The 25,910-nt window shown below is 37.9% G+C and overlaps 1 protein-coding gene across 6 annotated transcripts in view; it reads right to left on the bottom strand.

Annotated features, from left to right (window-relative positions):
- The window catches only part of ralgps2 (Ral GEF with PH domain and SH3 binding motif 2), a 516,901-nt gene that overhangs the window by 327,652 nt on the left and 163,339 nt on the right, over nucleotides 1-25,910 (bottom strand). For all 6 annotated transcript variants that reach the window (XM_073063652.1, XM_073063657.1, XM_073063658.1 and 3 more), the window contains 2 exons: nucleotides 11,010-11,099; nucleotides 10,808-10,900 (listed from right to left, as the gene is read on the bottom strand). In XM_073063652.1, coding sequence (XP_072919753.1) covers nucleotides 10,808-10,900; nucleotides 11,010-11,099 — 183 coding nt within the window. The remainder of the gene's footprint in view (nucleotides 1-10,807; nucleotides 10,901-11,009; nucleotides 11,100-25,910) is intronic.

The following is a 25,910-nucleotide window of genomic DNA, read 5'->3' as shown; positions in this document are numbered from 1 at the left end:
GGGAGAGATGAAATAAAAAGCTGGTGAAAGAGATACAGAGCTGGAGAAGGAAGAGTCTGATAGGAGAGGACATATAAAACCTAAAATAATAGTAACATAATAAAAGCAGGAATAATATGATAAATACACAGCCTATATAAAGTAGAAATACTTTTCTGCAATCATTGCAGCACTGTCCACTGAAGCAAAAATCTCATGCAAGCGCTCATGGCAGCACTCTTGGCAGAAACACTCGACACAAGCGCTCTCGACAGAAGTACTCACTCCAGTAACCTTTAAGCTATGAGGCTGTCAAATCATACCAAATAACACATAAAAATACACAGCCTATATAAAGCAGAAATAATGTATGTACAGTGTAGTTTCACTTAATGGGAAGACAGCGAGCACACTGATGTTGGTGTGTTAAGCTGAGTCATCGAAGGTTAGGGTGGTGGGAGACTGGGGTGTCATTTCATCGTCGTCGTCTGTTTCCATCAGGGCAGGCAGGTCACCTTCTTCTATGACTGCCTGCCATAATGTCGAAGGTCGACGTTCGTCATCTGCTGTGGAAGGCTTGAAAAATGACAGTATGCTTGACTGCTTAGCCTCGCGCATTTTTCTATCATACAGTTCTTTGTAAGCACTCAAACCATCCTGCAAATATGCCCTAAACCTACATGCCCTTTCAAAATTAAAGTCATACTTTTATCTCACGCAATTGCTTCACGTTCAGTTCCTGGACGACTTCACTTTCTACTACTGCGTTCAGTTTCAATTGTTATCCTTTCCTCTTGCAACTGCATCAGCTCTTCATCTGTCAGTTCTTCATCATGGGATGCCAAAACCTCTTCAACATCATCCTCTTCGGTCCTCACCCCATCCTCCCATCACCACAACAGGACCGTGTCCCCCTTGTCCTCACCTATCACCCCACCGGCCTCCGGATCCAGAATATTATCCTCTGCAACTTCCGCCACCTTCAACAGGACCCCACCACTAAGGACATCTTTCCCCCTCTACCCCTCTCTGCTTTTCGCAGGGATCATTCCCTACGCGACTGCTTGGTCTACATGTCCCTCCCCACAGACCTCCCATCTGGCACTTATCCCTGCAAGCATAAGTGCTACACCTGTCCCTACACCTCATCTCTTACCACCATTCAGGGCCCCAATCAGTCCTTCCAGGTGAGGCAACACTTCACCTGTGGGTCTGTTGGGGTAACTTATTGCATCCGGTGCTCCCAGTGTGGCCTCCTCTACATCGGCGAGACCCGACGCAGATTGGGGGACTGCTTTGTCGAGCACCTACGCTCCATCTGCCACAACAGACAGGATCTCCCGGTTGCCACTCACTTCAATTCTGCTTCACATTCCCATTCGGATATGTCCATACATGACCTCCTCTACTGCCATGATGAGGCCAAACTTCGGATGGAGGAACGACATCTCATATACCGTCTGGGTAGTCTCCAGCCCCTTGGTATGAACATCAAATACTCCAACTTCTGGTAATTCCCTCCCTCTCCCTTCCCCCTTCCCCCATCCCACCTTCACTCTGTCTCCTCTTCTAGCTGCCTATCACCTCTCATGACTGCCTTCTTCTACTACCCATAGTGCTTTCCCCTTAGATTCCTTCTTCACCTCTCCTGCCTATCCCCTCCCTGCTTCCCCTCGCCCACCCCTTGATCTTTCCTATGATTGGTTTTCCACCCTCCCCCCACCTTCTTTATAGGTCCCCTGCCCCCTCCTTCTTTAAGTCCTGACGAAGGGTTTCGACCCGAAATGTTGACTGCTTCTTTCAACAGATGCTACCCGACCTGCTGAGTTCATCCAGTTTTTTTGTACGTCTTGCATACTAGACTGACTGCCTGGTATGGGAACTGTACCACCCTTAATCGCAGGATTCTGCAGAGAGTGGTACAGACAGCCCAGCACATCTGTAGTTGTGAACTTCCCAGGATTCAGGACATTTACAAAGACACGGGTGAAAAAAAGGGCCTGAAGGATCATTGAGGACCCGAGTCACCCCAACTACTATCTATTTCAGCTGCCACCATCTGGGAAACAATACCACAGTGTAAAAGCCAGGACCAACAGGCTCCGGAGGACAGCTTCTTCCACCAGGCCATCAGACTGATTTGAGTGTATTTCTATGTTACATTGATTGTTCTATTTATTATAGATTACTATGATTGCACATTGCACATTTAGACAGAGACATAACGTAAAGACTTTTACTCCTCATGTATGTGAAGGATCTAAGAAATAAAGTCAATTCAATTCAATAAGGGCAGGACTTTCAAAAAAAAGTGAATCGGCCCTGGGGAGTATTGTAGAGATGAGGGACACAGGAATACAAGTACTTTTGGAAGAAAAAGTTTGTGAATGCTTTGCAATTACCATTTTCTGCATTACTCATAAATGTGATCTGATTTTCATCTGTCACAATAAAAGACAAGCATCATCTGCCTAAACTAATAACACAAATATTAGTACTTCTTGTCAATACTGCGTATACCATTTAAACAACCACAGGCTAGGTTCAAAAATGTATGTTTTTCTACAAATACTGATCGGAACACCTGACTCCAAATAATGAGATTAGACTGGAGGTGTGGGTTGTAGAGGTGCCCTACCCTATATATAAAAAAAAGACACACAGACTGCCCTTCTCAAGAAATGTCTGTTTATGTACACCATGCCTCGATCAAAACAACTTTTGGAGAACTTTAGAAGAAGAACTGTAGAGAAGCATGAAGCTGGAAATGGCCACAAAAGCATTTGAGTGTTAATCAGTCCACAGTAAGAGAAAATGTCAACAAATGGTAGAAATTCAGTACTGTTGTTACTCTCCGTAGGAGTGACCGTCCTGCAAGGATCACATCAAGGGCACAACATTGAATGTTGAAGGAGGGGAAAAAGAACCCAAAGGCAACACCTAAAGACCTGCAGAAATCTCTAGAGCTTGCTTCTGTTTATGTGTCACTGTAAGAAATACTGAACAAGAATGGTGTTCATTGAAGGACACAATGGAGGAAACCACTGCTCTCCAAAAAAAACACTGATCTGATTGTATTTCTATGTTACATTGACTGTTCTATTTATTATAAATTACTATGATTGCTCATTGCACGTTTAGACAAAGATGCAATGTAAAGATTTTTACTCCTCATGTATGCAAGGGATGTAAAAAATAAAGTCAATTCAATTCAATTCTATGTTTGGAGGAAAAAGAGCATTGTACACCAACATCAAAACCTCATCCCAACTGTGAAGCATGGTGGAAGGAGAAATATAGTCTGGGCTGTTCTGCTGCTTCAGGGCCTGGACAGCTTCCATTCTTTAAGGGAACAATGAATTCAAAATTGTATCAAGACATTTTATAGGAGAATGTCAGGGTAGTGGTCCATCACCTGAAGCTTAATAAAATTTAGATGATGCAATAAGACAATGATCCAAAATACAAGAGTAAATCAACAATAGAATGACTTAAAAAGAAGAAAACTTGTGTTTTGGAATGCTGAAGTCAGAGTCCAGACCTTAGCCCAATTGAGATGCTGTGACATGAACTGAAGAGGGCTGTTCACGCAAGGTATCCCTGAAACATTGATGAACTGAAAAGTTTTGTATGGAGGAATAGTCTAAAATTCCTCCTTGCCATTGTGCAAGTCTAATCAGCAGCTACAGGAAACATTTGATAGGGGGTTATTGCTGCTAAAGGGGTTCTACCAGTTACTAAGTACAATGGTTCACACATTTTTTCCAGCCTTAAAGTACAATTGTTTGTGTGTCATTACAATTATTTTCAATAATTGTGACTTAGATGAAGAACTTATGCAGAAAACCAGTTAATTACAAAGGGTTCACAAACTTTTTCTTGCAACTGTACATGGTTCCCTAAAAGAGGCCTCAAGTTGCAGATAGGGTGGTGAATACAGCCTTTAGCATGATGGCCTTCATCAGTCAGGCGCTTGAGTACAGAAGTTGGGATGTTAGCTGTAGTTGTACAAAATGTTGCAAAGGCCACATTTAGAACACTGTATGCAGTTTGGCCACACTGCTCTCAGAAGATGCTATTCAGCTGCAAAGACTGCAGAGGAAATTTACAAGGATATTGTCAAGGAGCTGAGTTATGGAGAGACATTGAGCAGGTTGGGACATTTTTCACTGGTGTGTGGGAGAATGAAGGGTATAGAGATGTATAAAATAATGAGGCGCATAAATAGGGTTATTGTGCAAGGCTTTTTCCCCCAGGATTGGGGAAGGAGAGAGATTTAATAGGAATGTGAGGAGTTACATTTTCATCCAGAATATGGTCAGTAAATGGAATAAGCTGCCAGAGGAAGTGGTTGAAGCAGGTATATTACCATAATTTTAAAAGTTATTTGTACAATCACATGGAAAGAAAAGCTTTAGAGTAATATCTGCTAAATATGGGCAAATGTGATTATCTTAGATGGGAACTTCGGTTGGCATGGACCAATTGAACCAAAGGATCTGCTTCCATGTTCTAGGACTCTATATGGAATAGGTTAAGACAGAATGGAAGATAGAAAGCACAAGTAGTGATGATTAGGGAAGATTTTATAGAAACAAGATGAGAAAGGGATCTAAGTGTTAATCTGGCTGAGTTTTTCCAGTATTTTCTGTTTTTGCTACATATCTCAGCAGTTTTATTTATTTTCCATGCTGAAGTAACTACAGTGTTTACATTATTATTTGTATATCAGAACTTTTAACATTATAAATAAATTATTTGGCCAGTCAAATATACTGATTCATTGACTATTGCTTTATTCCTACAACCTGAGGTTATTCACTAGCAGTAACATAGAAACATAGAAAGCCTACAGCACAATACAGGCCTCTGGCCCACAAAGTTGTGCCGAACATGTTCCTACCTCAGAAATTACTAGGCTTACCTATAGCCCTCTATTTTACTAAGCTCCATGTACCTATCTAAAAGCCTCTTAAAAGACCCTACCATATCCACCTCCACCACCATTGCTGGCAGCCCATTCCACGCACTCACTACTCTGAGTAAAAAACTTACCCCTGACATCTCCCCCATACCTATTCCCCAGCACCTTAAACCTGTGTCCTCTTGTAGCAACCATTTCAGCCCTGTGAAAAAGCCTCTGACTATCCACACAATCAAATAGAGGAAAAGTGATTTCACAATATTCAAGTCCTGCTGGATATTCAAAATCAGTTACTGAACTTCACCAGTTAACAAAGATGTTGCTATTTGTAGTAGGTCCCCAACCAAGAGATGAATACAGAATATAAAATGGGATAAAGTTATCCGGTTTCAGAAATGGAAAGAAATGTTAACACAGAATAGGCCAAAGCAGGCCAGATTGAGGTTCCCATCCAGAAGTAAACCCCCAGTGTATTGATCCTCAAGTATCTGCACTTAAACCAAGAACCAAATGAGCCTTCCACACCCTCTCACATAAAGACAAAAGCCCAAATGGAACATGGCCTTAGGCAGTGTGGTGCTGAGACCAACCCTAATGTCATGTTGAATCTTTCTACAGGTCAAGTTCAAATTAATCATTATGCTACATTATAAAGGCCATGAAAATTAGATTTTTGCAGCAGTAGCACATGGCAAATTAATACAAACTTAAATTAATATAAATTGATATAAATTAACATAAATTAACTATCAAGTAAACAAAAATAAACAAAATATACTAAAAGTGTGAGAACAATCTTTTGACACTTTGAATTAGTGCAAATTGAGAGAAATATAGTTCAAGATTGTACTGGGGGATTTCAGCTAGTTCAAGAAACTGATGGCAGAGGAGAAGAAAGCTGTTACTGAACCCTGATTGTTGCTACCATCAGGGAAAGGAGCCTGAAGGCACACACTCAACGATTCAGAACTGCTTCTTGCCCTTTACCATCAGATTTCTGAATGGAAGAACTCATAAACACTACATCACTACCTTTTTTGCACTACTTATTTAACTATTCAATTCTGATTCAGAAATTTCATTATATTCAAAGATTTTAAAATGACATTTAAACACTTTAAAATGAAAACATGGAAGAAATAACATTGAAAATGTCAAAACACAAAAAAAACTTCTACAAGTAATCAGTAAAATTACAAAAGCAAAGTAATTATTTTTTTAAAGGTAGCAATTTGTCTTCCCTTTTGACTCCTATCCTGTGGGGCTAGAATCTCAATTGATATTATATGTTTTTTAAAAATCTAACAGGCCAGGATTTAGGAAAAATTCTGAGGCAGGCTTCCATATTGTAGTCCATGGAGAGTCCAAAACTGTCAGCAAGTCCCAGACTCTCAGCACACGTATACGGTCCAAGTCTGACTTGAGTTTGAGCAGCTGGACATCAGTAATTGCAGTCAAAACAGTATGATAGTTAAAACTTTGCCCAATTTCACATTCAGACTGCTCTTGAAATAAGCAGAAAAGATGACCTTCTGTTAATTTTTGTTGCACAGATAAATTACAAGCTACAGACCTTTTCCAAACACAAGCAGAAACTGAATGTTGTTCCCTTAAAGATCAATTGTATGCAAGGAATAATACTACAACCTGCCATCAATTTTAACTATGAACTAAAAGCTTTGTTAAAGTAATTTCTAGTTACACTTTTATTTTGTCTTCAACACAATCAACAGTAATAGAGCAATGAAAAAATGAGGAATCAATGCAAAGCTATAAAAGGAATCAAACATCTAAGGCATGAAGAGCAAATTACAGAGACAAATAAATAACTGCAAGCCATGAAAGGCAAAATATAAAGTAAAATACCAGAAGACAATAAATCAGAAAGCACATAGATGATGGACAAGTTTCATTTGGTGCAATAGAGATTTACACGAGTCCCAACATAAGGTGCAAAGGGAAAGGCTGGACAGTATAACATAGGAATCATTGTGTATAAAGTAACAAGAAGTATATTCAGATGGACTGAAGCACAAGAAATATGCACAGCTACGAGGTAAGATGATGTTTGCAGTCAAGAGGATGCAAGCTCATTAACTTATCTCTTGCTCCAACAGAATGCCAATATTCTCAACTGTCTGGAAAAATTTGATTAGGGTGCATCAAAAGAGATAACAGATCACAGATGCAAGAATCTGAAGCATCAAGCAATCTGCTAGACAAACACAGCAGGTCAAGCAGCAACAACCCACTGGGCTCCTCCAGCAGATTGTTTTTGGCTCGGGAGAAAGGAAGGCATTATTGACCTGGGAAAACAAACCAAGTTATGGATTTCACTAATAACTACAGTCTTCCCATGTATAACTGGAAGCAATTTTGCTTGCCCAATATTGGATGTGAAACAAATGGTATTACAAATAAATAGCAGTTGAAAGAAGTAGTAAGAAATGAAAATGCACATTGTCAGCATTTATTTGGAAACTAATATATTTTCAAATGATGATAAAGAAGAACGTTGTGCAACAGGCAAATAGGAGAGGGTCCAGGAGAAAGCGAAGAATAATCCTTGGGGAAAATTGCACAGATGACAATACTTAGTTGTTCCAACACATTCCCTTTGAATGTATGTTAGCTCTCTATAGCAGCTCTCTTGCCATAATCTTGAGTTACAATAAGAACAATGTTATCTTTACACTCAAATGCAAATCACTTCTCTACAATCCAAGAGAACTATGTTGCCTAAATTAAGTAATGCCACTTTTACTTTTTGCATGCAAAGTCCCCCTTTTCCGAATGTTTGCTTTACAACAGCTCGCTGTTACAAAAAACCTACATTAGTACCTGTTTTGGTTAACCAAAGAGGATTTTCGCTTTTACGAAAAAAAAGACGCCCATTTTATATGTGTGTTTACCCCAAAAAAGACTACCATGATCATGAAGCCTTGTGCAGGCAGTTGTGTGCGCATGCATGTACGTGCGTATGTGTGTACGTGCGTAGGCATGTACATGCCGATTTTTTTTCTCCAAATCGATTTTGGCTCGCTGACTTCCCGATTTTGCTAAGTGAAACTACACCGTACATACAATATTTCTATTTTATATAGGCTGTATATTTATCATATCATTCCTGCTTTTAATATATGTTCGTGTTATTTTAGGTTTTATGTGGTATGATTTAGTAGATTTTTTTTGGGTCTGGGAACACTCAAAAATTTTTCCCATATAAATTAATGGTAATTGCTTCTTCACTTTATGACATTTCGGCTTACAAACAGTTTCATAGGAACGCTCTACTTTTGGATAGCGGGGGGAAACCTGTATTCCCATTCCTAACAGAGCATATTTCTATAGAATGAAAGATAAAATAAATTTACTTTTGATCTGAATGCATTGCAAAATAAGAGCAATCACTAACTAAATCTGTAAAAGTCAATCTTTAAATCTTCTCTGTGAAAATAATCAGGAAGAATCCAAATAAATGGAAATATATCTGTACATAACACCTGTAGTCTTTAACAGCATATACACTCAGTAGTCACTTTATTCAGTACATCCTGTATCTAATAAAGTGGTCACTAAGTGCATATCCATTGTCTTCTACTACTGTAGCTCATCCACCTCAAAGTTCGACGTGTTGACTGTTCAGAAATGCTCTTGTCCACACCACCTTTGTAATGCATGGTTACTTGAGTTACTGTCGCTGTCAGTCTGAACCAGTCTAGCCATTATCCTCTGAGCTCTCTTATTAATAAGGCATTTTCACCCACAGAACTACTGATCACTGGATTTATTTTATAGCATCTCTGTAAACTCTAGTGATTATTGTATGTGAAAATCTGAGGAGATCTCCATTTTCTGAGATACTCAAACTGCTCCATCTGGCACCAATGATTATTCCACAAAGTCACTTAGGTCACATTTCTTCCCCATTCTGTTGTTTGGTCTGAACAATAACATAACTTACTGACCATGTCGGCATGCTTTTATGCATTGAGTTGCTGCCACGTTTGTCTGATTGGATATGTGCATTAACAAGGTGTACAGGTATACCTAATAAAGTAGACACTGAGTATATACAAATGTTTATGCATATAATCAATAAAAGGTTCCATGAAATAACACTTAAGATACCTTTTCTGTATTCCAGAATAGTGATAACCAACCACTAACCTTAAACATGAATACTGTTTTTTCTCTGTCCACAGCTGACTATTTCCAATATTCTGATTCCATTTACAAACCCCATTTCCAGAAAAGTTGTGATATTTTCCAAAATGCAATAAAAACAAAAATCTGTGATATGTTAATTCACGTTAACCTTTATTTAACTGACAAAAGTACAAAGAAAAGATTTTCAATAGTTTTACTGACCAACTTAATTGTATTTTGAATTTAGAAATTTAGAATTTGATGGCTGCAACACACTCAACAAAAGTTGGGACAGAGTTAAAATAAGATTGAAAAGTTCACAGTATATTCAAGTAACACCGGTTTGGAAGACTCCACATTAAGCAGGCTAATTGGTAGCAGGTGAGGTATCATGACTGGGTATAAAAGTAGCGTCCATCAAAGGCGCAGTCTTTGCAAGCAAGGATGGGTCATGGCTCACCCCTTTGTGCCAAAATTCGTGAGAGAACTGTTAGTCAGTTCAAAAGGAACATTTCCCAACGCAAGATTGCAGAGAATTTAGGTCTTTCAACATCTACAGTACATAATATTGTGAAAAGATTCAGAGAATTCAGAAACATCTCAGTGCGTAAAGGGCAAGGTCAGAAACCACTGTTGAATGCGCGTGATCTTCGAGCCCTCAGGCGGCACTGCCTGAGAAACCGTCATGCTACTGTGACAATTAGCCACCTGGGCTCAGGAGTACTTCGGAAAACCATTGTCACTTAACACAGTCCGTCGCTGCATCCAGAAATGCAACTTCAAACTCTATTACGCAAGGAGGAAGCCATACATCAACTCTATGCAGAAACGCCAGCAAGTTCTCTGGGCCCGAGCTCATCTCAGATGGACCGAAAGACTGTGGAACCGTGTGCTGTGGGCAGATGAGTCCACATTTCAGCTAGTTTTCAGAAAAAACAGGCGTCGAGTTCTCCGTGCCAAAGATGAAAATGACCATCCTGATTGTTATCAGCGAAAGGTGCAAAAGCCAGCATCTGTGATGGTATGGGGGTGCATCAGTTCCCACGACATGGGTGAGTTGCATGTATCTGAAGGTACCATTGACTCTGAGGCGTATATTAGGATTTTAGAGAGACATATGTTGCCATCAAGGCAACGTCTCTTCCCGGGACGTCCATGCTTATTTCAGCAGGACAATGCCAGACCACATCCTGCACGGGCTACAACAGCCTGGCTTTGTAGACACAGAGTGCGTGTGCTTGACTGGCCTGCTGCCAGTCCAGATCTATCTCCTATTGAAAATGTATGGTGCATCATGAAGAGGAGAATCAGACAATGGAGACCACGGACTGTTGAGCAGCTGAAGTCTTATATCAAGCAAGAATGGACAAAATTTCCAATTGCAAATCTACTACAATTAGTATCCTCAGTTCCAAAATGATTAAAAAGTGTTATTAAAAGGAAAGGTGATGTAACACAATGGTAAACATGCCTCTGTCCCAACTTTTGTTGAGTGTGTTGCAGCCATCAAATTCTAAATTTGTGTATATTTACAAAATACAATTAAGTTGGTCAGTAAAACTATTGAAGATCTTTTCTTTGCACTTTTGTCAGTTAAATAAAGGTTCACGTGAATTAACATTTCACAGATTTTTGTTTTTATTGCATTTTGGAAAATATCCCAACTTTTCTGGAAATGGGGTTTGTAGTACATATTTTAAAATCTCTAGTTAGATATATTCTGTTTTGATCATAAATATGATTCAGAACACTTACCGCCCACGTTTTTGTAAGCCTGAAGATGGGTGCACTCTGCAATCCGGACACGACAGCCATTAGCGCATGTAGGTTATTTATCTCATATAATTTCTACAATTGAGATGAGCGTACATTAGCTGTAAATAAAAATAAAATCTAAATCTGATTAAGATAACTGAAATAATAAGTTATAGTACTACACTATAAGTCACTTACATACCTTTGCAGTTTTCACATAGTGGCTCAAAACTTCTGCTCTGATTTTTAGAGTTTGTGCAGTAAGAACCTCTCGGACAACCCAAAAGCTGACCTATAAATGAAAAAAATGACTTTGAATTCTGCAGAAGCAGATAAATCAACCAGTATTATATAATCTCACACAGAACTCTAATGTCTCTACATTCATGAAAAGGAGTCAGATATTTTCTCACCACTAGACATCCTTTCAATCCTTCTAAGTGCTTCTATGCTCTTCTGTTAGTCTCCAAATCTTTGTCTTTTGATTTTCTTTTTGTCTAGAGTTTTATATTTGGTGTTCATTGGAAAACATCAATCAAGTCACAGAGTAAAAGGAATCACTATGATTTTAAGTAACAATTCTAAATTCTGTCTGAGTTAAGGAGTTTTGGTAGCCTTGAGAAAAAAAATCACAGTTAAGAATGAACTTGCTTCTCCTTATCGAGCTTCTGAGAGTGATGATTAGACCTTTCCTGTTCAGGCCAAGCTGTCAGTACCTGGTTAACTAAAGATAAGAAAAGGGATGTGACGACACAGTTTCAATGGACCAGGCTTGGATAAAGTAGTGCATCTAGGTTTTGGACAAAATCTTTATGAGGAGATAAAAAGGCCACCAAGGCCCCAGGATTGTGAGCCCAAGACTGAGGCCAAAATGGGATGCCAGGGAACCTGAAGGAACCAATGAAAATATTCAATTTCATTTCCTGATACTTCATTGTTTTGATGAATTTGTAGAATTACAAAACTAACATTGTAGTATTTGGCATTTGAGAAAGAAAGGAACGCGGCTGTGCTTTACCATACCACAGAATGTAGATGTGTAAATGGCTGAAAATGAGGCCTTTAATGGCTAAAGAAAATAAGGTGTTTTGCAAAATCATAAACAGCAATAGAAACTTGTAGATTGAAGTCTCAAGAAAAATAATAGCCAATGATAATTATCAGATTCAGTTTTAAAATCTAGGATTCAGCCCAGTTCAATCTCAAAATTCACTTGACTACAACTACTCAAAAGCTGATTGGGATGCTTATGTCTTTAACAGCATGTATCTTGTTTGCTTTGTTCAAAGCATATGCTTGTCACTTCACTGAATGTTGTTTTTTTTTAAGTTTCATGGCTCTTTACTGGCAGTATCCGAACTCGGCACACACGTACAGATCAATAGCATATGCTCAATACGCGCCTAATAGCGCATGCAACGACGTGTTACTAAATAAAGTAGTCCCTTACTATACTGTAGGCTATACGGTACAGATACAAATTGGTGAAACAAAGAAAATAGATTGTGCTGCCCTTACCCATCTTACATGACAAAACTCCCTGCCAATTCAAAAAAACCTGAGTCAAATGAAAATACTCTGCTCCTAGAACCTGACTCGTGGATGAACTGCTAAAGATCTGTTGCTTTTAGATATTCATCGATGAAGTTGCAAAGGTTTTTGTTTTCATACACAAGGCACCAATCGTGCAATTGATATGTCAATGTTCTAAAAATAGTTCCCCATTACTGACATTCACTGTGGTAGTCTAGAAAGAATCAGTAAAAAATCAATGCAATTTGGTGAGTACATGGGCCTTCTTCCTTTATCTATTTTGTTGCTAAGAAAGTTAAATAGTATAAGCTTCCCAGAGGAATGGCCACAAAAGAAAAGGATGATTAATTTCTAACAACGGGTATCCAAATATCACCAATATAAACCACATCTAAAAGGATCATAAGGTAATGACAAAATTATTGTCTGGGATTTGTTGGACTAATCTTTCTTTTTATAATATTTTATTTATAATTTTCTACAAAACTACAACAAAGAAAAGAAAATCAGTAATATATATAGGATCATTACCATATAAACAAAAATAACAATAATACATGTCTTAACAAATGAGCAAGTCACCCATAGTAAAAAAGGAAAAAAAAGAGTAAAGAAGAAAAGCACCCAATCCATCACTTATCCAACTCCAAGCCAGCCATTATATGAGATACACTTTTATTACCCCAGAACTACATATTGTAATAAAAAAAAGGCGAGCAGCCAGCTACCTGATCAGAAGAAAACAAAAGTAAAAAAAACCCCTGGAAATGTAGGGTCTGATTATCAAGGGAAAAAAGACCAAACACCTGTCAATCTAGGTGAGAGTTATGAAAATATTCGAGAAAAGATCCCCACACCCTATGGAACTTTATGTCCGAATTAGAAAGTGAATAGTGAATCTTTTCGAGATCTAAACAAGACATAATATCACTAAGCCATTGAGCATGGGTAGGGGGAACTACATCTCTCCATTTAAGGAGTACTGCTCATCTGGCTACAAGAGAGGCAAAAGACAATGTTCGTTGTTTAGCCAGGGTCAAATGCTTATCAGGGGCTCGAAGAATACCAAAAAGAGTGATCAAAGGATCAGGTTCCAAATGACAATTTAATATAGAAGATAAAGTTAAAAAAACACCTTTCCAAAATTTTTCCAGAGTAGGACAGGCCCAATACAAATGGAAAAGGGAGGCCTCACCTCCTTTGCATTTGTCACACCAGGGACTAATATCAGGACAGAACTTCGCCAATTTGGTTTTGGACATATGAGCCCTGTGGACGACTTTAAACTGCAGGAGACAATGGCGAGCACATAAGGAGATTGAACTGACAGATTTAAGAATTGAATCCCAAACCTTGTCGGACAAAGAAATACCTAAGTCATGCTCCCAAGTAGTTTTAATTTTATCACAAGGGGCTCGTCTGAGAATCATAAATTTAACATGAATAGTAGAGATTACGCCTTTGCCCAAGGAGTTCATTTGAAGAAACAAGTCTACAACATTTTTATCAGGTTGTTCAGGAAAATGTGGTATTAAAGGGCTAATAAAACGTCTAATTTGAAGGTATCTAAAAAAGTGAGTATTCGGTAAATTAAACTTCATAGACAACTGTTCAAAAGACGCAAACCGATTGTCTATAAAAAGATCTTCAAAACGCCTGATACCTCTCCTACACCAGTCTTGGAATGTGGAATCCTGCATAGACGGTTGAAATAAATGATTGTATAGAATAGGACTAGAGAGGGAAAAACTATAAAGACCATGGTATTTTCTAAATTGAGCCCATATTCTCAGAGTATGCCTGATTACAGGATTAATAATAGATTTTGGCAATTGGCAAGGAAGAACAAATCCAAGTAAAGCTGGAATAGATAATTTCTTATAAGTGTTTAATTCCATTGCCACCCATATTGGACAAATATACTGGTTATAAAAGTAGGACCAAAAGATAATATTACAAATATTGGCTGCCCAATAATATGAACGAAAATTAGGCAACGCCAAGCCACCTTCTCTTTTAGGCTTTTGGAGATGAGCTTTATTGAGTCTGGGCTGTTTACCCTTCCATAGGTATGACGAGATAATAGAATCTAAAGAATCAAAAAAAACTTTAGGAATAAATATAGGTAAAGATTGAAATAAGTATAAAAATTTAGGGAGAATATACATTTTAATTATATTAATTTGCCCAATTAAAGACATGGACAGAGGTGACCACTGTGCTAATCTCTGTTTTGTAAAATTTAAGATTATTGAAATTCTCATCGAACAGTCGATTATAGTTCCTTGTTACGATAATACCAAGATAAGTAAAACTTTACTACTTTAAAAGGGAGATTGTGAAATTCTAATTCTTGTGCTTCCTTATTCATCGGAAAAAGTTCACTCTTATGTAGGTTAAGTTTGTATCCGGATATCTGACTAAATTTATTGAGAAGTGAAAACAACAAAGGTAAGGAGGTGGTCAGGTTTGATATAAAAAGTAACAAATCATTGGCCTATAGAGAGATTTTGTGCTCAAAACTGCCCCTCCAGATCCCAGTCAGTTCAGTACAACTGCGAAACGCAATTGCCAATGGCTCGATAGCCAGATCAAATAACAGAGGACTTAAAGGGCATCCCTATCGGGTGCCACGTTTAAGATCAAACGGTTAGGATTGCTGGGAATTAGTCAAAACTGATGCAATTGGATGGGAATATAGTAACTTAATCCACTTAATAAAATTATATCCAAAATCAAATTTTTCTAAAACCGCAATTAAATAGTGCCACTCCACCCGATCAAATGCCTTTTTGGCATCAAGAGAGATAACACATTCAGGGGTCCCTGATGAAGATGAACATAGAATATTAAAAAGATGTCTAATATTGAAAAAGGGAAGGCGATTTTTAATAAAGCCAGATTGATCCTCAGAGATAATTAAGGGTAAAATAATCTCCAGCCTACAGGCCAAAACTTTAGTTAAAATTTTAGCATCTACATTTAATAAGAGAAATCGGCCTGTATGAAGCACATTCTAATGGATCCTTGCCTTTTATCGCTAAAAGAATGATACAAGCCTCATCAAATGATGCAGGCAATTTATTTTGTTTAAAAGAATCAGAAAAAACTAATTAAGTTGGGATAAGAACAATGAGGAAAATGATTTATAAAATTCTGTAGAGAACCCATCAGGACCAGGAGATTTACCAGGCTGCAAAGCAGAAATAGCAGAGGATATTTTCTCCAAGGATAAAGGCTCATTCAATTTACGTTTAAGATCAGAAGAAAGTTTAGGAATATTTAAACTATCTAAAAATTGCATAACAGTAGTATTACCATTAAAGGATTCAGAGGTGTAAAGTTGAGAGTAAAAATTCCTGAATGTATCATTAATTTCAGACTGGTCCACATTAATATTCCCATTACTCATTGGAATTTTAGTGATGTGTTGTTTTGCTTTGAGCGCCTAAGTTGGTTAACTAAGGACTTACCAGATTTATCCCCGTGAATATAGAACTTACTCCGACTGCCCAAAAGTTGGCATTCAATTGGATAAGTAGAAATAAGATTAAATTTAGTTTGAAGTTCCATTCTTTTCTTATATAACTCCGGATCCTTGACCTGGGCATATAATTGGTCTATAGCTTTAATCTGATTGATCAGTTCTAAACGTTCTTTGTGAGTCTTTCTTTTCAAATTTGCTGTGTAAGAAATTATTTGACCTCTTAGATATGCTTTCATTGCGCCCCAAACCACCTGACTAGAGGTTTCAGGTAGTGCATTAGTATTTAAAAAGAAAGTTATCTGATCCTCCATAAATTTTACAAAGTCATTACCCGACAACAAGGTCGGATTAAAATGCCAGTGTTTATTTACTTGAGGGAGGCCAGGGAGAACTATGGACAATGTAACTAGGGCATGATCTGAAATCAATATACTCTTATAGTCACAAGAACGGACAGATGGGATCAATTGATTATCAATTAAAAAATAGTCGATTCTAGTAAATGTATGGTGAACTTGTGAGAAAAAGGAGTAATCTCTTTCATGTGGATGAAAGAAATGCCAAATATCAGATATTCCATAATTAGAAAGAAAAGACTGAATAAATAAAGCAGATTTACTAAATTGTCTAGGGATAGAAGAAGATCTGTCCAAAACTGGATCCAGCCAACAGTTAAAGTCACCACCCAATATAAGAGAGTATGAACTTAGTTCTGGCAATGAAGAAAAAAAACGGTCAAAAAACCCTACATCATCCGAGTTAGAAGCGTAAAGGTTGGCTAAGACCACCCATGTATTATAAAGTTTCCCCGAAATAATAATAAAACAACCATTAGGATCAGATATCTTATTATGAAGCTCAAAAGAAACATTTTTGTTTATAAGAATTGAAACACCCCTCGCCTTGGCTTGAAAAGTTGAATGAAAGTGTAGTCCTGCCCATCGTGTCATAAGACGAGTGTGTTGCCTTTATGGCATTTGTTTAGTTTATAATATTTTCGCTTTAGTAATTCGTTTGTTAGCATTTTTTAGTTAAAGTTAGGATTGTTTAAAGTAAATTCGTTGTCTGTGATATATCGCGGCATGCGATGACGTCACACCCGGTTTCGCCGCGTCTTGTGGGAAAATACCGGTTTGGAGAAACGGGAAGGAGGGGGCTCACATGTGCAAGATCAGCGCAAGAAAAGTTGTCTTTCTACGCATTAGAAACATAGTGAAGCAACACCGTAAGTTCATGAGATAATCGATATGTTGAATTAAAATGTTAACGCTGATTCTGTTAAAAGTAATGATGGTTGATAAGGTTTATGTTTTCGTTAGTTAAAGAGTTGCGGATAGTTTGTGTTGAAATGTATTTAAAGCAGTCAATGGCATAAGTAGATTCTGACTATGCTGCATTTTAATGTAATGTAGTTGTTGTAGTTTACTTTTGCAAGTATTTACGACGTAAATGTGATATCAAGGAAACAAATACTGTACAAATCTTGTATTGTTTTATCAACAGTTTTCACCATACGTTAATGTGAAAGAGTGAACAGTAAACGGTTAATCTTACTGCGACCCTGTTTTCATTGACTACGGTTTACCTCGGTGTTTAGTTCAGCGTTCTCTTACACCTGAGCGAGAACACTACAACGAGAATTATCTGAGTGACGAATATGTGTTTCTTGTAAAAAGACTACCTCTGCTCTAAGCTGTTTAAGATGTGCGAACACTCTCCCCCTTTTAACTGGATGATTCAAACCCTTAACATTCCAGCTGACAAAGTTCAATGGACTAACCATTGAACATTAAAAAAAAAGGATAGCAGGCATTAAACCATATCTGAAATTTATATGTAATTCTGGGGCAAAAGTATAGAAGAAAAACAAACAGGATGAAATTACATCCTGTATAGTACAAATATGTCAAAATTCCATATATAATATTAGCATTGGAGTTCCCACCCACACCCTCTAAACCTACAACAAGAAAGCTGCAAATATAAAGCAGCAAGCTCTCCCCGAGAAAAACTAACCCCCTACTGGACTTCCAATTAGGTAACATCTTAATTGTCTCCACTCCAACTGTTGATACAGTAATGGAAATAAACACCAAAAAGCTTTAAGAGTTACAAACAAAGATTTACCTTAACAAGAAAAAACAATACACTCAAAGTTTATAAATCTTAAAGTATAATAATGGTCTAAAAAAAACTTTACCCCAACCTTCCTGCTAGAGTTGATAAACCGAAAAAAAGATAATCTATAGAAAAAAAACTTTAACGTCAAAATAAGTAATCCAACCGAATCATAAAAATAAGAAAAAAAAACACAAATAGCATCTTGAAACACAGGGAAAAAAACCACCAAAGAAAAATCCATTCCGAGAGGAATTTGATCCAAACCCGAAACTGAGTTTAAAGGTACAGCATCAACTGTTGCTTAAGGTTAAAATAATCTAACTGGAGAGAAAAAAAATCATCACCTTTAAAGAACTAAAATTATGTAAGATAGAAACTAAAATTGAGAAAATGGAAAAAAAAACACTTCAATAGGACAATGCAACATAATTAAGCTACTAATTAAATAGATGCGGCAACAGCTACATTTTAAATTTAAAAAAGAAAATATCAAGATTTGTAGAAATTGGAGACTGAAGTCTGAAAAGAAAAACAAAAAACCATTCAAGGACGTCATCACTTCACGAATCGATATCAACTTTTTTAATGCGACACTGACTCCATTTTGAAATAAAGTCTCCAAAGACCTTTAAGAGGTGTCTACGAAAAAGGCTGAAAAGAAAAAAAAATTATATCATATCATATCTGAGGAACTCTTAGTAGCAGATAGGCTATCAATGAAGGTCTGCACCTCTGCAACCAAATCAAAACGTTTAAAATCGCCGTTCCTAAGCTTGATTCGGAGCCGGGCTGGATAGGCGAGAGACAGATGAAGTCCACGATCGTAGAGAACTTTCATTACTCCTCTGTATTCAGCACGTTGACTCATAACTTGAGGTGCATAGTCCTCTACTAAACGAATAGCATGACCTTTACATTGAAGCGTTTTACGTCGGCGAGCTTCTCTAATTAGTAATTCCTTGATTTGGTAACGATGGAGGCGAATTATCACTGGACGTGGTCTCTGGCCATCCGCTGAGCAAGATGTAAAGACACGGTGCGCTCGATCAATCTCTGGAGGACTGGAAAGTATTTCGCTTCCAAAGATCTCACATAGAAAGTTAGAGAAAAATTCGACAGGAGATCCCCCTTCAACGGTCTCAGGCAAGTCGAGAATTCGAAGATTTTGGCATCTACTCCTGCTTTCAAGGTCCATAACTTTAAGAGTTAACTTGCTATTATGCTCCTTTAGGGTAGAGAAAACTCTTTCCAGGTCTTTACAATGATGGTCTAGTTTCTCCGTGACTTCTTCAACATGTGATAAACGTTGAGCGTGATTCTCCAGTGTACAGTTGATTTTATCCAGTTTCAGTTCCAACGAACTAAATTGAGAAAACATATCTTGTCCGGTTTGTTCTAACAGCGACACAATTTCACTCAAGGTTGCTCCCAATGGAGTGTCTCTTTTTGCCGATTTAGTAGGCTTAGATACACTCATTGTGCAGCCAGCAACTTCAATAGTGGGAGGAAGAGTAAGAAATAAATGCAGGTATATGAAATGGAGCGGAGCAATAGTTTTAGCGACTTAAGCTACTGCCATCTTAACCAGAAGTCTTCACTGAATGTTTTAAATTTAGTGTTTTCCTGCCAAGAGAGTATCAAGTTGATAATTAAGAGAATGAAAGATCTGACAATTGCGCTGAATTCTGTGCCAATGATCAATATTGTTCAAATGCTCAGAATTACTAACAAAGCAACTTTCTTTCTCTGAGCTAACATTATACTTCACTCACTGAAATGCTGTGGTAAATCTTTAACAAAACAAACATATCAAGTTGGTTCCAAAACAGGTAGAGGGAAAATAAATAGATACAGAAATTATCTTTTTTTTTACAAAGTCTTCATGCATTGCAAAACAATGTTGTTCTCATAATGCATGAGAACAATGCAATGCAATAAATGCAATTAAGTACTGACGCTGACTCAAAGGAACATAACAAAGACAACCCAGAATAAAATGCAACCATAAAATCGTTCTGAACCGTTAGATGTGAAAAATCGATAATCTTAATTTATTAATCTTAATAAATAATCTATGGCTTTCCTGAGTAAGTTCTGAATAACCACACACATTTTCCAAAATAATCTAATACACTTGGATCAGAAATATTTGTTAAGATATTGTACATGACTGGAAGTAATTTTACGGAAGTATTCAAGTAGATTCCAGCTAACCTTTTACATATTATAATTGCATTATAATGAGCTTCAAGTGATAACTTTTACTGATGCAAAAAAATCACTCACTTAGAAGCTGTATTATACTCACATAATTTCACAGATACATTATGTTTACTTTGGAAAACTGTCATACAACAGTAAAACAATTTATCTTTCTTTTACTAAGCTCTTCTCACAAGGAGTTGAAGAACTCTAAAAATATTTTTCTCTAATAAAGTATTTTAGCAAATGCTAAAGATTTAAAAGTAGTTGGTTTAGAAAAAAAATGCCATATAAAGTACAGAGGAATACGATTCTTACTGGCTAATGTAACAATTTATGCCTAGTTCAAGGTTTAAAACTAACTTGAACTTAATTAACAATTAAAATGACATAAACATCATTAAGTGAGGGTTTATAAAAATAACTCATTAACACCACCAAAATCATGATGATAGAGACACAAGAGACCATGGATACTGGAGTCTGAGCAAAAATGAGCTGCTATGATTGAGGGGGAAAAATGGACATGTACTCTGGAGTTCAAACAAGATGATTTCTTTAAGGATGAGTCAAACAACCTGTTATGTGATAGGAAGTATGCTATTGTTACGCCTGTGCCCCAACTCTGAGGGGCCGAAGGGCACAAAGTAGCCCCCTCCTTTTTGAGAATCGCAAGATCGCTATTAATTCAGGTCAGGAGACCCAGGAAATGAGAGAGAGAGACGCAGAATCCACAAGGGGTTTGGAATGCTCTGGCCCCTCAGTGATACAAAGCCAAGGGAAACGGCCATTATCTCTTGGAGACGGAGTTGTGTATTGAGCACTGTGCTATTCATCGAAGCCCTCAAGGAATGAGCAACGTGGGCTGGTTGGGGGATGGCATCATCCCAACCTGATTGACATCTGAGACCCCGTGAGTAAGGATAAAAGAGGGTCTGGGGAACAATCCCTTTAGACGCACCAGGAGAAACGCTAGAAATCCCGTGACAGCGTTTAATAGCGACAGCTGGTGGAAGGCCCACGTGTGTCCTTTCCCGTTGCCTGGGATTGAGGCCTTACCACGGAAGACGGCTTAGCTAAAGAAGAGATCACCACCAACGACATTTCGAAGGATCGACATCATAGAAAGGAAAACGGGCTAGTTCTAAAAAAATCCTCTCTCTCTCCAACCAAAAGCTGCAGCCTGAATGAACTTGAGTGATTTTTATATTTCCATCGGACAATACATTATCCCCTAGACAACGATAGAGCTATTTCTTATTGATTATTATTATACCCGCGCTTTTAGATTTAGTATTGACGACGTATATTATCTGTATGTTTGCATTGATATTATTTTTGTGTATTTTTATCAATAAATACTGTTAAAAATAGTACCATCAGACTTCAACAGACCTCTCTATCTTTGCTGGTAAGTGACCCAGTTACGGGGTACGTAACACTATGAACTCAGATCAAGCGAGCAGGGCAGAAATTACTCTAACTACAAATAGCTGAGAAACAGTCAATAGATTTCAAAGCATTCTCCTAGCTTTGCCATCAAAGTGCTCAAACTTCTGAACTATTCCTGAATGCCATTACCAAAATAAAGTAACTTACTTTTGTTGACCCGGTGATCTCAGTCATGGAGGTTGATGTCATTATGTCCTTCAGAAGGATGGAACTTTAAAAGGCACCACCCCTGACAGTGTAACCAGTTGAGTGCTAAAAATCTGCACTAACCAAGTGGCCGGAGTGTTCAGGGACAGCGTCGACCGCTTGTTTATGTGATGAGGTTCCTACCTGTTTCAAGATGGCATCAAATGTATCAGAGTCCAAGAATGGCAGAGTAACCTCCCTCAATAACTACTGGCTGATAGCATATATATTCATCATAACGAAGTGCATCAAGAGGTTAGCTATAGATTGAATCAACTCCTTCCTCAGTAATGACCTGGACCCATTTCAATTCGCCCATTGCCACTATAGGTCTACAACACACACCACGTTGCTGGACCAACATTTTGCTCTAGACCACCTGGACAACTGGAATACATACATCAAGCTGTTGTTCACTGACAACATCTTGGTGCACAACACCATCATCGCATCAAAACACATCAAGTTCCAAGACCAGGGCCTCTGAATTGGACCCTTTACTGGGAGACCACTATCATTAGAGGAATTTCATTTCCCCCTCACTGATAATCAAAACAGGTGCACCTGAAGCACTTCATGCTTAGCTCTCTTTCTATTCTCTCTACACCTACAACTGTATGACTACAACTCAAAAGTGATCTACAAATTTATAGATGACACCAATGTTGTCAGAATCATGGATAGTGATGAGAAAGCACACAAGATTGAAACAAGTCAGCTGGTTGAGTGGTATCGTAACAAAATTCTCGCATCCAATGTCAGCAAAACCAAGGAATGTATTGTGGACTTCAGGATGAGTAAATCTGATGAACATACACAAATCCTTATTGAAGGATCTGCAGCTAAAAGAGAGAGAAATCTCATGTTTCTAGATATCAATATTTTAGAGGACTTATCCTGGGCTCACTACATGGATACAACCATGAAAAAGACCTGCCAGTGTCTCTACTTTCTAAGAAGTTTAAGATGATTCAGCATGTCATTGAAGATTCTGACAAACTTCTACAGATGTACAGTAGCATTTTGAGTCTTTGCAGCCCCTCGTAGTATGCAAACCCTAATGCACATGAACGCAAGAGGTGACAGACTGGCAGACTCATCTACTTCCATCATGAATAAAGCTCTCCCCTAAGAGGCAAAGTTTCAGGAAGGCAACATCCATCACTAAGGAACCCACCACCCAAGCCATGTGCTCTTCTTGATGCTGATCTCAAGCAGGTGGTACAGGAGCATGAAAACCCATACTTTATGGTTCGACAACCACTTCTTCCCCACTGCCATGACCTGAAAAGCCATAATACAACCTTGCACTGCATATTTTTTTCTCAACCTCTAAAAATGTTATGCTTACTTTGTCTTGTATGTATTTGAATTTACATTAACAGGTTTGTCATGTTTGTAATGTACTCTGCTACAACTGCAAAAAGCTAATCGTCCTGGCACTTATACCCTGGGTACTTATGTCTATGAACCTGAAATTTTTCATTGAATTTACTGATCAAATCTAGGGCAAGAACTGAGCATAAAACATGCAAGGTCATTAAAAATGGAGGAACAATTAGTTAATACAACGTCGTAGGTTGATGCCATGAGCCTGGATTATTTTTACACCATTCAGAAAGGTTCAGACTAAACTTAGAGGATAGATGCATACGAAACATGACTTACAAACCACTTTACTTCTCGTGCTAATGATACAATTTCATGCTGCATTTCTCCCTTCTTGCTTAATCTTTTCATAATGTTCTTCATTAAAAGTCACAATAACAATCTTTCATCAAATAACAGCATTACCTTGCTGACCTCAAAAGAACATTCCAGAGTTTTTTTGATAGATTAAATTCTCAAAAGACTTCCCTCAGGAAAAGATGGAATCTGAAAACCATGGTCTAAAGAAGACAGTCAGGTCTGGAATTTAAACTTGGATCACCATAACTCCCACTGAAGTGCTACAAATTATTCTTTCAGATGTTAAGTCATGGAAAGCACTTCTGCTCTCCAAACACCAGAGGAAATTCAGCATTCAAGGGGGATTTTGTATAAGCTGCCCCATTAGCACAAAAGTAACACTTAACAATAAATGCAGCAGTAAGCAAAACTGAAATAATAACAACACATGAACAAGTAATTCATGATTTTCAGTAATGTGAGGTGATAACGTTCACAATCATCCACTTTATTGTCAATCTACCATGACTACTTTTTTAAAACATAAAACAATCCTAGTTAGAAATCACTTTCAGACATTTTACAATGAGATTTAAAGTTTTGCTTTTGTAAAAATTTAACTTATTTCCATTTCAGATTTTTTTATACAGAACATTCCACAACCAAAAAGATCCTTTTTCTTTTGGAAAACAATGCTGTACTGGCAGTCCTGTTACCCAAGAATCCTTTACTCAAAGGATCCTGGTGATTATCAGCAGACAATTTAGCAATATTGATGTGACGCCACCAACACCAATAGTCTGCCAACATCCTCATGCTGATATGCACCACAGAATCACTTAACAGTGAAGAAATAAGCAACCACCACAGATTTTTTTTTTAATGCCTAATACAAAGACAACACAGTGGATTCCAGTTAATTGGGGCATCAGATCCTGTACATTTTGGCCTACCGTAGATTCCGGACTACAAAGCGCACCTGATTAAAAGCCGCTGGCTCTAATTTTAGAAATAAAATCTATTTTATAAATGTACAGGCCGCACCGAATTTTAGGCCGCACCGAATTTCTGGCGGAACGGATTTTCGGCGCACTGGATTTCCGGCGGACCGGATTTTCGGCGCACTGGATTTTCGGCGGACCGGATTTTCGGCCGCTTGTAATATGAGATATTTACACAGAAAGATATTACACGTGTTGGGCTTCAAATTCTGCCCTGTGTTCGTTTTGGAAGAGAGACAACCAACACCGGATTACAGTGCAGCGTGGCTTTATTGCAGAACGCGTTTTGCCTTCCCCTTACATTCTGCTCTTATTTATACTCCTTTTTCCCCCAAACCAAACCCTCGCTACACATATTTGGTAAGGCTAAACTTTGTTATACCTACCGGTATTTGGTAACATCGGACACTTGTGTCCTTATTGGCCCGATACCATTCACACACGAGTTTTACTGTTTTTTTGTTTACTGAATCGCTAGCAGTTTCGGTGCAGCGGAATCCTCAGTTTCGCTCCCTCCCTCCCTTGTACTGCTGTCTAATATCACGTGAGCCATTCCTGACCTGAAGCGGCAGTCCCAAATTAAATCTCCACCGTCTCACCATCGATTCATGTATGCCAAGATTACGCGCAGCAGCTCGATTTCCTTGTTCAACCGCCAGATTGATTGCCTTTAACTTAAAAGCTGCATCATACGCTTTTCTTCGAGTGTTTTCCATGTTGATGAGGGTGAGTACAAATGGCTGATTTACAATAATTTGTGAAGTGCGTTTGATTTATCGTACAATTTCATTGGACCTCTGTGAACTACTCATCAATTTTATTGGTCTACTGTTACGAGGCAAAATGTTTTGGCGGCATGGGAAAAAACCTTATATTAGCCGCACCTTATTATAAGCCGCTATGTTCAATGCTGTTCAAAGCATGGGAAAAAAGTAGCGGCTTATAATCCGACATCTACGGTAATTAAACAGCTAACCCAATTAGCCAAAGTTCCATAGAAATAGTTAAAGAGGAATAAAAAGGACAAACTACAGTTCAACTGAGTAACTAATTATGTATTTAAATAAAATACAGAACAAAAACTACCGTAGTACTATAAAATTGTGTTTTAATTCCGAAAGAGTTATCGAAAGCGGAATTCATCCAGTATATGTTGCTGTTCTTTTGATTAACTGAGAATGAATGAACAAAATCACCATAGACAGATAATGAACTGCCTACATGCAATACTTTCAATGACTGCATCCTCCAAATCTTAACTTTCATTGTAACATTCAAGATGATTGTCGAAACCTTCAAATTCTTTGTAGTTCCTAACTTGAAGTAGTGAAATAGTTTCAGTTTTCACCCCGGCTATTTCTAGCATTTCCAAGCCTGAATGCTTGAAAGCACAGTAAGCAAAAACAGTTCTAAATTGTCTTATTGCTCACCAACGATCAGTGACAAAAAAATA

Source organism: Hemitrygon akajei, chromosome 12, assembly GCF_048418815.1.
Source record: "Hemitrygon akajei chromosome 12, sHemAka1.3, whole genome shotgun sequence".
Classification (NCBI taxonomy): Eukaryota; Metazoa; Chordata; class Chondrichthyes; order Myliobatiformes; family Dasyatidae; genus Hemitrygon; species Hemitrygon akajei.
Note: the sequence above shows the minus strand (reverse complement) of the source record. Positions and strands in the feature narration are given on the sequence as shown.